Below are 16170 nucleotides of genomic sequence, written 5' to 3' on the forward strand. Positions count from 1 at the left end.
GCAAAATTAATAATTTCCCTAAATACAGGCATCTAATGCTTCTTAAATGCTTTAAGACACCTCACCCAGCTTCTAGCACTCGGTCTCCAAGAGCACAACTCTCCTGGAGACCCAACAGCCTTCTGAGAGTCACTCTGACACTCAGCATCCTCTCAAGTGGCACTAAATAACAGTGATTAAGTAACTGAATCAACACCAAAATGCCCCAAGAATGTATTAAGGGAAGATGCTTTCCAGGACTCTGATAATTTGCTCATGCAAGAAATTCCACTGAATTTTTACACAATAACACCAAAAAAAAAAAAAAAAAGAAAAAAGAAAAAAGGCAGGAATATTCAATTCTAAATCCATAAAAAGGGATTCTATGAGTGACTTGAAAATTTCTTAGTAACAGTGCTGTATTTTCAGCAGTAATGTATTTCTAGGAAATATGTAAGCACAAATGAGACAATCTATATAAGAACACAGGTTTCCTCATGAAAGTTTCCAATTATCACTAAAGTGATACTTTAGATTGTCTCATTTTCCTTTTTTTTTTTTTTTTTCCCCTCCCAGATTTTTTACAATTGAGTGTTTTCCAGTTTGACTCCCACCACTCTTAACCGATGGAGTTCAACACTTAAATGCATTACCAAAGTCTCCTCCAACCAAAACATCGTTTGCTACCCACAACAGCTGTCCCTACAGCAGCATTTATGGTTTCCCCAGTTCTCAACACAGAGAGCACCACAAATACCATGATAAAGCCAAATTCCCTGGTGCAGCAACTTCTCATCCCATGGCACTCTGCAGAATATTATGCAGTGTACAGCCATATACAACATCACCCTTTTTGTTGCAGGCCCATTGCAAGCTCGTATTTGTCAGCTACTTTTACACACAAACCACAGCTATTTACCACAGGGGAGGAAACCACCCCAAATATTAGGCCACACCACAGTCTTATAAGACGTTGAGCATGACCAACTATAAGTAGGAGCTGTGCAGATTAGTTCTCCAGGATATCCGTCTCCTCAAAGCACAAATATCCCATGCAAAATACCTTTGACATTTGGTAAAGTTTATCTGTAAATGAGCCTGGCAACCCCCACGTTCAGGAAACAAGCCCATCATCCTAAAAATCACAGGTAGAAAGCTGTCCTGTTAATACTTTTACCAAACAACTCAATGATTTATTTCCTTTTCTTGCTTTGTTGGAGCTCTGTGGAATGGCATTTCCCGTAGCGTTACTATCAGAACAAGCCCAAACAAAGAGTCACCCATGACAACAATGAGCATCCCCCAAAAAAAAGGCAATCCCTCAGTGCAGCATGCAAACCTCCCGTCCTTCTCAGCATCTAAATAACACTCCTTGAGGGGTTATCAAGAAGCTCTTCAACTTCTTGAAGTGTTACTAAGCAAGACGCTATTGTAACGCAAATAGTGCTGTGGGTAGAAAAGGAATAAAAGGCATGTTTTAAATGCTTCATCATACAATACATGCCATAAAATCCATGGTATGTTTGTGGCTGACCGCATTAACCCAGCCTGCTGCCTCTGCTGCCCCATTCCACTGACTTATTCAGCACATGAAAAGAAAAACATGACAATGACACTCGTAAGAGAAATTTTACAGAGCTACAGATTGGGCAACTAAGACTTAGAATTCTGAATATTTTTCTGTCTGCTTTTTATCTTCACACTGAACACAAAATAGTTATATTGGAAATACATTAACGTTCAATCTCTATCCATTTTTATTATACATTATTGTACATCATTTACAAAATAATTTGAAGTATTCATTGCAAAAATTAGTATTTCCATTAGATTTTGTCACCTGACTTAGATGTACAGGTCACTTTTGGAAGTACCATATCTTCCCCCCCTCCCCTCTGGAAAGAGAAGAGGAAGACATGGAAAACATACTTTCCTTTGAATAATAATAATAAATTTTCTGTAGCTTAAAACAGACACAGAGGAAAAGAAGAACTCACATGAGTAACATGCACATATTAATTGATTCACCAACTACTGTGGGCTCAATTAAAGTATTCTGTTGTCAGAGTTTTAAAGCTTGGAAAAAAAATTTTTAAAAAATGAAATTCTTGGCTACAGCTTGGCATATGCAGGTCTTAACCCAGAAGCAAGCTGTTTTATAATTATTTTTGAAAATTGCTTCAGTCCATTTTATTTTCTGTGCTTGCCTGGGAAGTGTGAAAAAGAAAGAAAAAAACCTATTTTTGACTCAAGGCTTTCAAGACATTTTGGTTCTCAGCTAGCAAGTAACCCAGTTTGAGCCTGGTATTTCCATCGTGAACTTTGGATCACTCTTACTGGGTTCTCAGCGAGACTGGTCCCATGAACAGCTGCTGGCAGACGTGAGGAAGACTTTGCTGCCTGCGCTGTGCTTGATCACACAGGGAGCATCACCAAGGCTGGAGGGTGGCTCTAAGGTTAAATCCTGACCAAGGCACGTTCATGTGTTTTTATGGATACTCTTATATACCTGAAAAATACAATCAATGACCTAAAACATCTAAAAATGTGTGAGATGGCCAGATATAAAGGGGAATCTTGTCTAGGTATGCACACAAGAAATTAGGGGCCAGCAAACAAAAAGGAAAGTGGCTGCAAGAGAGAACCTTCCCTCTCTATTTCGCCCCTTTTATCCAGTGATCCGTGCTGCAATTTTAGAATAAAGCCCATGACAATCCTCTTGGACCTCCATGTTTGTAGGTGCTCTCTGAGAGTTGGCAGCTGAGAGAGAACCTGCTCTCCTGTGCCCACAGATCCTTTGTTAGGGGCAGGATCAGAGCCCCTACCTGCCTTTGAAATGGGTATATTGGGTTAATGAAAGATCTGGGCATTTTTACTTGGGAAGTTTTGTTGGTTTGGGGTGGGTTTTTTTTGTTGCTGTGTTGGTTTGGGTGGGGTTTTTTATTTTCTCTTTTATCATTCCTGGTTTTTGTTGCCCCCCAGTTTTGTTTTTTTTTTTTCTCATTTAAAAGAAATAAAGCTGTGAAAAGAAGATGCTTCTCTTTCTTTTTTTTCACCCAGCTCCTTCCTCCCTCTCTTCTCCCCCTCCTAAATGCTTCCTTCATAACCACCCAGCCCATTTGTGTTGACCTGGAGGCTCTGTTTCAAAGGCAGCTCCAGCCTCAATGTCAGCTCCGTGGGCTGTGCCCGCTGAGGCAGAGCCAGCCGGGAAACCACTCCACTTCCTGATAGCCCAGCTCACACAGACATATGGTCCCAGCAAGCTCATAGAATCAGCAATATTAAAAAAAAAAAAAATAATAAAAAAAAAAAAAATTCCCAATATTTGTTCCTCTTCTCTCCCGGTTCATTGATAAAGAACGTGTCATTTAGGTTGAAGAATCCTGCTGGTTAAAGGTGTCATCCTTAGCTGCTCATATGGTCTGGGCTCTTACTTGTCAATTAGATTAATCTGAGCCATTTTAGAACAATAAATATAAGTGCAGATGGAATATAAACATATTGAAGATTACTGTTTTTGACGGCTGTTGTTTATTAAATCAAAAATAATGTTGAAGCGAAGATTTTGTTGATATTTCAAATGGAAAGGAAAAGTAAATTGGAATTAGATGTTTCTTAGGAAAGAAAGCAAAACAAAATAAGAAAAGCAAACTCAAAAATCCAACAAACTACCACACCACAACCCCCAAAAAAGCCTATGGGTAATAAAAAAGCAGTGATTTTACCTAAAATGCCACCAGTGAACAACCTTTAGAGAAGGGATATGGTACCTATAAACTCAAAACACTAGGTATGTTGAAATCCATAAAATTTCCAATTACTGCTTCAGAATTTATTGTGCACATATGGAAAATAATACTTGTAAAAGAGAAAGGGGTTTGTGCCTGGTGCTGTCAATACTGTGAAGGATGGGGTGATTATAAAGCAAATTAACAATACTTTTAAATGTGCATTCACTTATCTTTCCAATTAAATCCTTGTTAAACAACTGCACAGACAGTAATGGTGCTTCTGCAAAGCACTGATCAAGACAGTTTTATTGTAATTTTTACTCTGTAACAATTAATCAAGTAGGCATTTTCTTTATTATTAAATTATTTAGTTAATAAATATTCACAATCAGTTCACGTATTTCTGGTTCAAACTTTGCTCTTAATTTTTTCCTTAAGCTGAATCATATCCTGCTATATTGTCATAAAAGAAACAACAGAAATATTTTTAATCCTTTTTTTTTGCCCAAATGGGTTTTTTGTTACTGCGAGGTAATGGAAGGATAAGATTAAATTAACTTTTTTCCCTCATCAAACGAGTAGTATTTGGATATCTTTGGCTGTCCTTTCCCTTGTTCCACAAGAAACACACCTCTCTGCAATAACATAATACTTAGCCTTGGTAAAAATTCCTATACTTGCCCCTGCTTTGGCACATAAGTGTAGTAACAGAGCTGTAAAAACGCAGTCATTGACCTTTGGACAGTCTGTGGTGCTTTGCAGTTAACACACAAGGTATTCCAAATGAAATAACAGGACACAAAGGTCATCTGCATAGCAAACACCCAGCATTTTGCAAACAAAGCTTTGGATATAAAGACAATTAGGAACTCTCTTGTATTATGCATGAGCCAACACTTGCTGAATGAACCAATAAGTATTGAAATCTGTATTTCTATGGTTAGTTTCCCTGAACATGCATGCGTTGGGATAGAATCCTAGTGTTTCAGCAGTGTGTTATGAACTCTTTATAGCTCCATTTTTTTTTTTTTCAGTTAATTTAGAACTCGTGATAATTGCTTGATTGACAGCCATAGAAAGCGAAAGCCTTTCCAGCTATAGAGCAGATTAGCACAGGAGACACAAAAAGGGCAGGTTCCAGTTCCTCACCCAGGTATCCCTGGTCTTCAGCGTGGAGCTAATTGAGGTTTGATGGGAGACGTGTGTGGAAGCAGGACAAGAGCCCTGGCTTAGCACAAAGAAGGTCCTCACCCCATTACATCAGTGTGTGTCCCACACCCTGTACACAGGTTGGACAGGGTTTGGAGCACCCTGCCCTAGCTAAAGGAGTCCCTCCCTGTGGCAAGGGGTTGGAAAGAGATGAGCTCTAAGGTCTCTTCCCACCCAACCATTCTGGGATTCTGTAATCAGCATAATGGCCTCAACCAAAGAAGAAATAATTCACTCTTACTCACAAACACCCTAATGGATGAAAGGTCTTCCCTTTTTCTTGTTTTTCTTCTCAGGCACTTTTTGCCTCAGTGCTGCCGTGTTTTGTTATTGAAAGGCACCTCTCCCCTGTCCTCAGGTTCATGTAGTGGTGCCTTAGTGACTCTGAGCAGCCCCGCCTGGGGCTCATGTCAGACTCTCCCTGGGGCTTTTGGCCAGAACAAGGGATCTTTTCAGTAGCACCTCATACCCTGGAACTGCCAGCACACTTTACATGGTTTAACAGTCCCATAAACGTTATTTTATCCCTTTTCCTACAGGTGTGAATTAAAAGAATATCCTTTTAAATACATGTAAAGGATTTGACTTACTAGACCTTGCTTAAAAATCCTTGCTTAAAGGAGCAGAACTCCTCCAAGTACCTTGTCTGTTTCTATTTGGGTTTTTGTCTTTTAACATTTCAACTTCTAGACTTAACCAATTATATGGAAATCATAAGAGGAATAGATAGTGCTGTCTAATGTCTCCAGCTATTATAGAAGCCTTTACTGTAGGTTCTCAGCCAAAAATATCGACTTCCTGGTAGTTTAGTTTCTAACCTCAAATTTTTCAGTGCTTATAGACTAAGAAAAGTACGAATTTCCTGATGTCAGTTTGGTACAAGCAGCTTCTACTGCCTTGATTCAGTGATTTGAAAAATGATGACTTAGAGTTCCGAAAGTGCTGAGAGATGTTATAGCCCAGTCTTCTTATGATCAACTGATCTTTTCAGCTCTTAATGGGAAAATAAATCATAGATAAAAGATAATCCTGTTGCACAGAAGCAAAAAAGGTGTGATATCAATAGACTTTTATAGAAAAAGAAAACTCTGTGAGAGGGATAAAGTAAATAAGGTAGTTTGTTCTGCTGTTGCTCATGTTGGCAAGGCCAAAAGCCTCTTCAGGAGCTGCCTACCTCGAGAAATGAGAATGAAACACAAAATACATTCAGAGAATTTAAAAAGATACCAGGCTGGTTTTCTTAAATTGCAAACCCCTCTTCATCCCTAAAAATCTGGAATTTCAAGAGTCTTTTTATATTTTTACTGTTCTTATTTCTTCTTTAATGATAAATCTGTCGACTGTTAGTTTCTTTCCCTTTCATATTCACCAGTTCTCTCATTTCATTTTTAATGCTGCAGATGACATGAACAGTATAGGAAAAGGAGCCAAATAAAGCTTTGCTATATTCTAATTAATGATTATTCTAATAAAAAATACTTTGATATGGCAGCCAGCCTAGAGTGCCTTCTATGATCTTTAATTTTCAATGTGATACATATTATTTATATCCTCTAAATGTAGGTGTAGCACAATGGCAAAGTAAGCAGGAAGAAAGAGCCCAATGAGTATTTGGCCAGTAGAAGAACTGATTGCAGTCAATCTCTGCAATGCAAATAGGCTTTGTCAGAACATTTGTTTGCATTTATAATTAAATTAAACTTTAACTAAATTAAAAAAAAAAAAAAAGTCGCTATGGCAAAATCATATGTATAAATACTCCTTTCCCACTGTTAACTACTGAAAAATGAAGGTGCAGGGATTGACCTGAGGAGGTCACAATAACTACTGAGGGATAAGAATGTGTGGAGAGGGAGTTATTAACCATCATCCCACTGCAGAGCTCCGAGGCTGGGAAAAAAGCAGGTTGGGAGCACACAGTAGTGTTCCTGGTAACTTTTTCCTTCATGAAGCCATCTGGAACTGCTGCACCTAATTGACAGGAAAAATGAGGCTCTGGGACACACTGGGTGGAGAATGCCCTCTCAAGCACACAATAAATAAATAAATCCTGTTTCCCCCATCTCCCCACAGAATTTTTCAGGTACACCATGACTCGGTGGGCTCTTTCCTGCCTGCAGGTTCCTACTTAGCACAGAAAAGTGACATTATTTAAACAATTCAGACAGTGGCTGGCTATCCTTTGTGTCTGTATTCCTTCTTGAATGTTATGATTAAAAATTACTGGATTATTCTTTGGGGTCTGCAATGCTCAGCTCTCCCATTTCCCTCACGTGGTGTTGGGGTCACCCCTGGGGACTGCCAAGTGGCATTAGGGTTTACAGGAGCTGAACTTTAGCATTTCTACATACATTTACCTGAGGAAAACCTAAGTATAGACCTGGATAGAAATTTTTTATAGACAGGATTTTAAAGGACGTGTAAAGGGAGTTTGGATAGATATTATCACTGCCCATCGAAAATCCCTCCATCGAGATGCATGAATGTACTCATTGTATCAATAAAGACTAACATAAGAAACAGTGATTATCATAACTGATAAGATGATGACAGTTCTTCAGGGGCATTAGTTTTCTTTGAATTTCCTTTGGTCACTCAGGAGGCAGATTTTTTGCACATGTCCTAAGTAAACGGTGCCAGAGTGGCTTTAATGTACTATTAACTCCACCGTTATATTTTCATTTTTCACAGTAGTATAAACCAGAAGAAAGAGGTGTCTGGTCCCTCTCTGCTGCAAAAAGCCAGCTTAGACTTCTGTCTAGCTTTACAGTATCAGCCCATCTGTTTTAGGTGAAAACTTGAGCAGTAATGTTAACCTCAAGTATGTTAACCTTTGGATGCCACGAGACATGATAGACAGGACCATTATTTTTATGGCACAGTTTTTTCCTGAGCAAAGAGCCTGGGCAGTGAAGAAGGATAGAAAATCCCATTTTTGCCTGTGTGTCTCCAAACAAAATACAGCTTACAGTCATTTGAAAGCCAAGGCAGGCTTCATTATCGACACACAAATACCCAACAACTATAAATTTAAGAGAACCTAAGTAATGAATCAAAACCATGAGGTTGATTGGTAAATGATGATTTATTCAGTCTTGCTGGCATAAATACTGATTCCTCATAAACCAGAGTTCACCCTCCAGTTTCAGCCGAAGAAGACTGATCTGGAGCAGCTGAGGAGGTGGCAAACACCTACTGATCCCCTGAAACTTTCCCTAGAGATGTAAATGGAGGCTTGAAGGCGGGAATATTTTTACATCTCTCCTATCTCTCAATTTCATGAGAATATTTGAGTCAAAAGTCTTAGTTTATGTATAGTACCAAGCTAATTGAGGAAGTTGCTCTGCAGCAGCTATCACCTCCACACAGAATACACAATATTTAGCAGTTCTGGTAATAGTCTGCAGGTAACGTATAAAAAGGTCGTAAAAAGTAGGACAAAATGTTGCAGCAGCTTCACATTTATACTTGTTTCATTCAAAAGTGTAGAAAGATTTTAATGAAATTTAAGATTTGGTATTTTCCCTAATTTCTGAGAAACTTGATCTTATTTTCTTGTTAAGTAATATCAAGAGGTTTGCTATCATCAATTATATTTGCTAAACTTTTAAGTGGGGGGAGAGTTATTCTTTGGTAAGAGTACTAAAATATTTGGAGATGAATGTACTTGTCATTCATCCTTATCAGTTCCCGATATCAGCTTCCACACCTGTAACAGGATCTACTGATCAATGTTAGATTTCTTTAGGCCACATCAGTGAAAAGCATGCTATTGTATTTTTGGAAATATGTTCATTATACACAGAATCTGTGGAAATATGTTCAGTAAATATATACGGGATGGTTCTAATTCTGGTTAGCAGGTCCCCAAAATATTCATCTTTCCTCTTTCATTTTCTGGGGTCAAATCTTTGTGTTTTCAAGATCAGTGGTAAATCTTCCACTGACTTTGGCAGAGCAAGTACTCCCCTTTTAGTACTTCCTTTTAAGTTCTTTTCAGCACCTTGTTCTCTTTCGCTGGTTTCCTTCGGATCCCTGTTCTACTTTTGGTTTTGTTTAACTTTCAACATCCAAACAATCTGCTATTTTTTCTTTTAATCTTTTTCTTTCCCCCTCACTTTGATTCCTTGGTTTCTACATATGCTTTGCTTTTTGCCACCTTATTTCACATCTCCATTTCCTCTCGTATTTTTAGATTTGTTTGTTGTTTGTTTCTCATCTCAAGTTTAACTACTATTTTCCTCTGCTTACTCTGCTCTTTTTCCTCTCTCCTAGCTGACATTTCCCTCTGTGCAATATCTTTCTGCCTTCCCTTTCCTCTCTTTTCTAAAACAGGGCTCATCATTCTATGCCACTAATGTATAGCAGATTCTGAAATACTGTCATCTGAGACAGTTAAGTACTAAACAAAACATTACCAGGGTGGAGGAATCACTTACCCTGATTGACAACAAATCGTAACTTCTGTATTGTTGCCAGATTGCCGCTAACTCTGTATATTCCATCAACATCTAGACCTGAAAAAGAAACACATATTTCATTTTAGATCATAGAAGTATTTTTCTTTGTGCGTCTGTCAGGGAGGCAGAAGCACCCTTGCAAGTATGAAGAAGAGCAGCGCGGCGAGCGACTGAAAAACAATCCACCTGACAACAACTGAAGTGCCTCCTCACTGATGAAAGCAACAATGAAAAATAAAAGTGGGAGATTAACTTAAGTGAATACAAAACACCTAGCTGTAATTATCTTGTAATTCTGTCAGCAGAATATGGTTCCGCAAGGGGCTTTGAGTGTGACAGGAAAGCGAGGGGTAATTGGCTCTGGTGCTCATCGAGAAGGGCTGTTTGGGACAGGCACGGTGCCATGCTTGAACGTGGGATGTTTGCATTAATAGTGCCAGGGAAACTTCTCTGTTTTTCAGACATGAATTTCTGAGGCTGTGACCTTTCTGAAATAAAGCACTGAGGTGCCCATCCTGAAATCATGATGTGTGTGAGACTCCACACTACTACCATTTCTCTACTATATTCTTCATAGCGGATCAAACAGGTTTGAGGATGAAATTAAATATCCCAAGTAGCATATGCCCTGGAGTACATTTCTTCATTAATATAGGCCATTCTTTTCAAGGACAACCCGACAGTCTTGTTTCTCCCTGCATATCTACTCAAGGTTTATCTTCTAGGTGAAACTAGATGTCATACTCCCTTTTGTGACATATTATCTCCTACAGCAAGCTCTGCTGATATGAGTGTTTAAAATAGCACTTCCAGCCCCGGTTGCATAGCTGTAGCATTTCAAAGCACATGGGAACTGCTCTCCTTTTCCAGGAGAATTCGCTGTGGTGCAGCACCGAACCAATCTGCATGCTTAAAAATCAAACCCACTAAAACATACATTGTCATTTCACATTTAAAACTTGCAAGTACATAAGAAGCCAAGAGAAGCTACACAAACCAGGTTTTTTTAAAGGCTACTTATCCCTTGGAACACAAGTTTTAATTAGGTTTTGGCAAGCAGTTTCAGAGAAAGCCTTTCTCTTGGAAAACACTAATTTGTCAAACCCAAAAATTTTCAGAAAACACTCCCTGACAATGTATCTAGGGGGAATACTTTTACAATCTGAGATGGGGGGGAAGGGAAATATAAAGGTATAGGTAAGAGTGAAAACAAATGGAAAAGCCCAGAAACCCAGTTGTGATAACACTTAAAGAAGACACTGAGGTTCAATCTTTATTGACACTCGCACCATGCCTTGGCACATGTGTGCCATGGCCAGTGGACTCAAGTTCTTGGAGGCATTTCTCACTGATCTAGAAATATAGGAAAAAATTTACTTTTCCTTTTGATGCAGACTGACACCAAATAAAATCTTTTGTGTGTTTGCATGTTTGTTTTGTCTCTTTACAAAATACAATTCTCATTTTATATCTATGCTGCCAGGAAGATCCTTATTTGGTTTGCATTAAAAAACTTATTTTAAAAATTAATAATATTTTCTTTATCTGATTATTAATAATAATTCTGTGCTTAGCTGTGTGTTTTATTAGACCATCTTCTACCCTGCACCTGTGGGTGTCCTGCAACATAATATTGAGAGTGATGATTTATTTCAGGAAGATCTCCCCTTTGGTTACAGAGGGATAAAGAAAAAGTTTATTTAAGAGAAATCAAAAAGGATTTAGTAATCAAGAAAACTTGGAAATTATCCATCTGCTGGATATATAACATATGAGCAAATGGAAATTACTAAAATGTTTAAGTAATGCAATTCTAACCTAAATCTGAGGAGTCTAATTCTGTTTTAGTAAGGGGAGAGTGAAAGAGTAATTCCCAGCATAGGATTGCGGGATTCTTGTGGTAGAGGATTAAGAATTGCATCATGTAAATTGAAGTCTAAACCAGAAATTAAAAAGGAAAATTAAATCAAGCTAACAAACAGGCAAGCCACCAGACAGAATGTTAACTTTTGTTTGGTTCTAACTGAATTCAGTTCTTAACCTCATTGGTTATATGTAAGTGAAAACAATCCATGTCACTCTGGGTGAAATAGTCTCACATTAAGAGCATCAACTTGGAGCCTGCGTAAGTCACCCAGATCAAGTGAAAATGAACAAGCTGTGTTGTAAATTGGTGGATATTACATTTTGCAACATGATCTGGAGTACACAAGTGCATTATTATTGTTAATAAATTAATTTTGGTCCAGAAATGAGTTTTGATTAGCATTTCATTTGGGCACTATACAATATGGCAGAGAAAAAAATATTTAAAAATTAAGCCAATTATAGTATTCACGTGCCATCAACTTTCTGCTCCAAGATCTTTGAAAGTTAAGCCAAACCAAACCAATGCAAATTGGTGGATTTGGACATCCTTTTCATGACCACATTATCTCAGCTGGATTGTTAACAACTTACTTTGGAAATCCAATTAGGCACAAAGGAGAAAGGCAGGGAAAGAGAGAAAAAAAATATATCTTCATAGTTCTAATATCCTGATTTTATGAACAATTTTCAAAGCAAATTCACTTTTAAGGGCACCTCTATCAAGGATAAAAACATCACTGCACTGCTGTAAGTGTTTCTTCACGGCAGGCTATAAATACTTAGGGAACAAGATGAAACAAAAGCCTTGCCCAGTTTCCTATCTGGTTTAAGTGTAGTGGTAAAGAAACTTTCAGGAAAAGAATATTCATTGTAATAAAGTCAACTTTAGTTCACTATAGGATGACCTTCTTGTGTTTTGTAGTAGGGTTTATCGGGGAGGAATCGTTGGATTTTGCCCTAAAGGAGAACAAGTATTTTATTTGCTTTATATTCCAGCCTCCAACTCTGTTTCTGTTTGTTTTAATGAGGAACCTGAGAACAGGATGGACCCACAATTAGAAATTATAGCCAAAAGGACGATAATGACTTCAATATTTCCACGCTGAAATTTGTAATAGTAAAAGAAATGTAGCAAAAGGTCTTATTCAAGAATATGTAAGTTCAGCTGCCAAATTATAGTAAATCTTAACTACTTTAGTTTAAAAAAATTGTACAGGTGCTCCTGATGAGAAAGTTAAAAGGCAACTGGACTCAGGCTTGGCTGAGATTCATGAACAATAATGAAAGTTGTAGTCACTCTGCACTGCACAAGAGATGTTAGAAGAATAGTTATTTAAAATATTTCTTGCACTGCTATCCAAAATGGAAGTAACCATGAATGCAGGCCAGTGTCAGATCTAGAACCAGGCTGAGCTGGAACCAGGTGTTGCAGAGAAATATTAAACAGACAATTATATTTTAGGTGATATATTTATTCAAAGAAATTTTTTAACATACTAGATTTCAATATTTGTTGAAGTAGTCCGTGTGATTTATTAACTGCAGTTAAATGTTCTCATTAATTCCTTTCTGTTGCATAGAAAAGAATCCCTCTCCCAAATCACTCTGGATTCTGTCTAATCTTAATCTCTATTTGACAATATCTTCAAACGGAATATAAAAAGAAATTCTCTATGTGCAGGGAGAAAGGGGTGGTGGTATGCAGAAATTTCTCTGGTTTTTAACAAGACTTAGAATTTAAAACACAACATTTTAAAGAGCACTAGGTAACTTCCTGCCTGGAAACCCATGGAACTTTCACAATTAATGTATCCTGAAATAGGTGTGGTCCCCAGGCCTGTTTTGTAAAAGAAGCCGTCGTGCTGGATTCAACAACAAAGTGAAGTACAAACTTGAAGAAAGGCATTCTTTAGTTAGTCCTTTCATTTAAAATCAGTTATGTTCAGGGCAAAACTATTGTATTTCAAAGGAGCCTATTATGCCTTCCCATAAACAGAAAGATCATACGTTTTAAAACTAAAGTATCATTATGCAATCAAGCTGTTGTATTATAAACTATTTTGTGGGCTCAGATGCCCAGGGCTATCTTTACAAATATTTAAGAGGTCATTATCAGGGTATGTTCTCCCTAAAACTATAATTCTTTCCTCGTGTTTTCATATGCATCTTACCATAAATATCTGATTTATAAACAATTTTTTTCTAAAGTTTATTAAGGGCACAAAAGTGAGGCAAGAAATCATTTAAAGAAGCAGAAATGAGGGCATACAGCAAATACCTCCAAGTCAAAATACTATGATGAGAAAAACACAAAACAACGTGCAACAAAATTAAAATTTCACAAAAGGATCAATATGTGTATTCCAGTAGAAGGAAAATCATGAAGAGTATCAAAGAATGAACCTGACACACTAAAATTTGGCATTAAAATACTGTATCTGCATAGGGTGACAAAATGTACCCAGAATTTCAGGTGAATGTGTGACCAAAAATAACACTTTTTGTCTTATGCCATAGAAATCAGAGGTGAAAATGATGAAAACCATGAAGCAAATATGAGCTACACCCCAGAAAGTGTTGCTGACATCCCTCTCCTGCTTCTTGATGTGGCAGATATATGCCCAAACCTCCTGGAGCAGTGCTGGGGGCTGGCACTGGGGTTGGCTCTGCTCTGCTGGGACAAAGCTGCTGTTTTGGTCACCAGAACTACCCCCTTCTTGTTCTCTGAGCAGATTATCACATTTTTGAGGCTTAAAACATCCCAGCAACATATCATCAATTGGTATGGAAACAGGTCCATCTCCCGTCCAGAGAGAGTACCTGGCTACCATGGAAGTGGGTGCCATAAAAATGTCATGCTAGACACTTCTACCGGATAGAGTTAGGCCTAGGAGATCAGAGTCTGGTTGATATGGGAAGTCAATCTGAAGGACAAAAAGATGACCACTGTTTTAAAAAACATCCATTTTCATTGGTGCCATGATATGCTTGTGCTTCTCATCTGCAAATAAAATACAGAGAAATATTTGGAAATGACTAAGGCTGAAGAGTTATTCTAATATTGTAAAAGCAGAGGAGGGATGCTCTTGGAGACAGGCTAGACTGACCTCAGTCACAGACAGTCTACTTAAATAATTAATTCAGGACACTATGAACAAATAATTCATAACAAAATATCATTAATCCCAAGCAGCATGGTTTCATGGAAATCAGGGCTTTGTCTAGCAAACTCGTTGCATTTTTTGATGGAACTGAATATTTGACAGGTCTGGTTGGTGAAGGCAATGGTGTTGAAATAGTGTGTTTGGCTTTCTGTGCTGCCTTTGACTTAGTGCCACATGACATTTTGATCAAAGCACTTGCATTCTATAGAATTAACAGGGCATATATTACATGGATTAAAAACTGGCTCAGTGACAGACCTCAAAATGTGGTAGTTAATGGGAGATATCAGTTAGCAAGGTCAGAACTGGCACAGCTCTCCAGAGCAGAGCTCTCATCCAGTGCCATCTAATACCTCTATCAGAGACGGGACAATGAGAGAAAAAATTCCCTTGGCAAAATAAGCAGATGACACAAAGGTCAGGGAGATACTCAATGATGACAAGGACAGGTAAAGTTACAGAAGATCTGAACTACTACCTTAAACAGCCACAGTCTGGCAAAATCAGGTTCGGTATGGAGAAACAAAAGGTACATCCAACACTCTGGAGTTAGGCTACAAAGGACGTGAGGTTTAAATAAATATCTGAACATGATCTCTGAGCTCAGTCTACAACAAACAGGACTAAAGTAATCTCTTGAATTATAAAGGAATATCAAAGAAGCAGGGATGAGACTGAACATCTTCGTGGGCTACAAACAGGATCTGTAGTACAGCATTGCACTTGATAGCAAAGTAAATAACACGGAACATAAGATATATGTTTTGTTTCTTCCTATTAAAGAGAAGATGGAGAAATGTCCTTTACATCCATACATTTCACATGATTTGAAGGTACTGGACTCCCTTGCAGCACTGCCAAGCTGTAGGACTTGTGACAGACAAGCCTGAATTCAAGGTAGCATCAACAAGATTTTCGTTATTCTATGATCAGTAGAAATCCAACACTGATTTAGAATTTAGTAAAGGCAGAGATAGTGGGGGAAAGAAAGGAGAGGGAATATTGTACCAGTCCTTAACAGGCTGTGAAATGGCTCCATTGGAGGTGTCTGATATGAGGTTTGGTGAATCTCTTTAGGAAATTAGCTGAAAAGAAATAATTCTATGTTTGACTGCAATAATATCAAGAAGATGAGGGGCATTCCTACATAAAAAGAGAATCTCATTTTTTCATGCAGTAATAACTCCAAGATGCAATGAAAGGAGAAAAGCTTGACTAAGATCTTATTGTTTTCAAGACCCTATAGAAACCGTTTAATGGAAGCAATTAAAACACTGAATATGAGCATTACATACTGAGAATGAGTAACAAGTGAATATGATGGAGGATATACTTCATTCTGTTTCATATCACTCGATGGCAGAATTTCCACTTAGATATTTATACACAAATAAATAAGGGCAGCAAGAGTACAAAGCAAGCGTAATTTAAATGAGCACACAGTTCACTGCTACGCGGGGCTGCTGCTTAATGCCCAAATCAAGCTTGCTCTGCCTCCGTCTTCTCCTCTATTGTGCTGTGCTTTGACATTCAAGAAGTTTATGGTTTAAAAGCCCCAGGAACAACAAGACTTACTCAGGAGGCTGCCTGTAACAAGAAACTAAACTAAGCTTTGAGACTATTTGTTTTGAATGAAGCCGTCGAACACGCAGCGTGCTCACTGTAATTTTGCCCTTACCTCCAATATATACTTTTGCCATTCTGCTAGTCCCTCTTCTTGCAGCTAAACAAAGTGACCTCATTGCTTTCCACTGTATT

At 38.0% G+C, this 16170-nt stretch overlaps 1 protein-coding gene across 2 annotated transcripts in view; it reads right to left on the minus strand.

Moving 5' to 3' along the window:
* Window positions 1-16170, minus strand: part of ARHGAP15 (Rho GTPase activating protein 15) — a 321119-nt gene that overhangs the window by 95501 nt on the left and 209448 nt on the right. For both annotated transcript variants that reach the window (XM_019290635.3, XM_019290634.3), the window contains exon 12: window positions 9359-9436. In XM_019290635.3, the coding sequence (XP_019146180.2) occupies window positions 9359-9436 (78 nt within the window). The remainder of the gene's footprint in view (window positions 1-9358; window positions 9437-16170) is intronic.

Source organism: Corvus cornix, chromosome 7 (genome assembly GCF_000738735.6).
Source record: "Corvus cornix cornix isolate S_Up_H32 chromosome 7, ASM73873v5, whole genome shotgun sequence".
Classification (NCBI taxonomy): domain Eukaryota; kingdom Metazoa; phylum Chordata; class Aves; order Passeriformes; family Corvidae; genus Corvus; species Corvus cornix.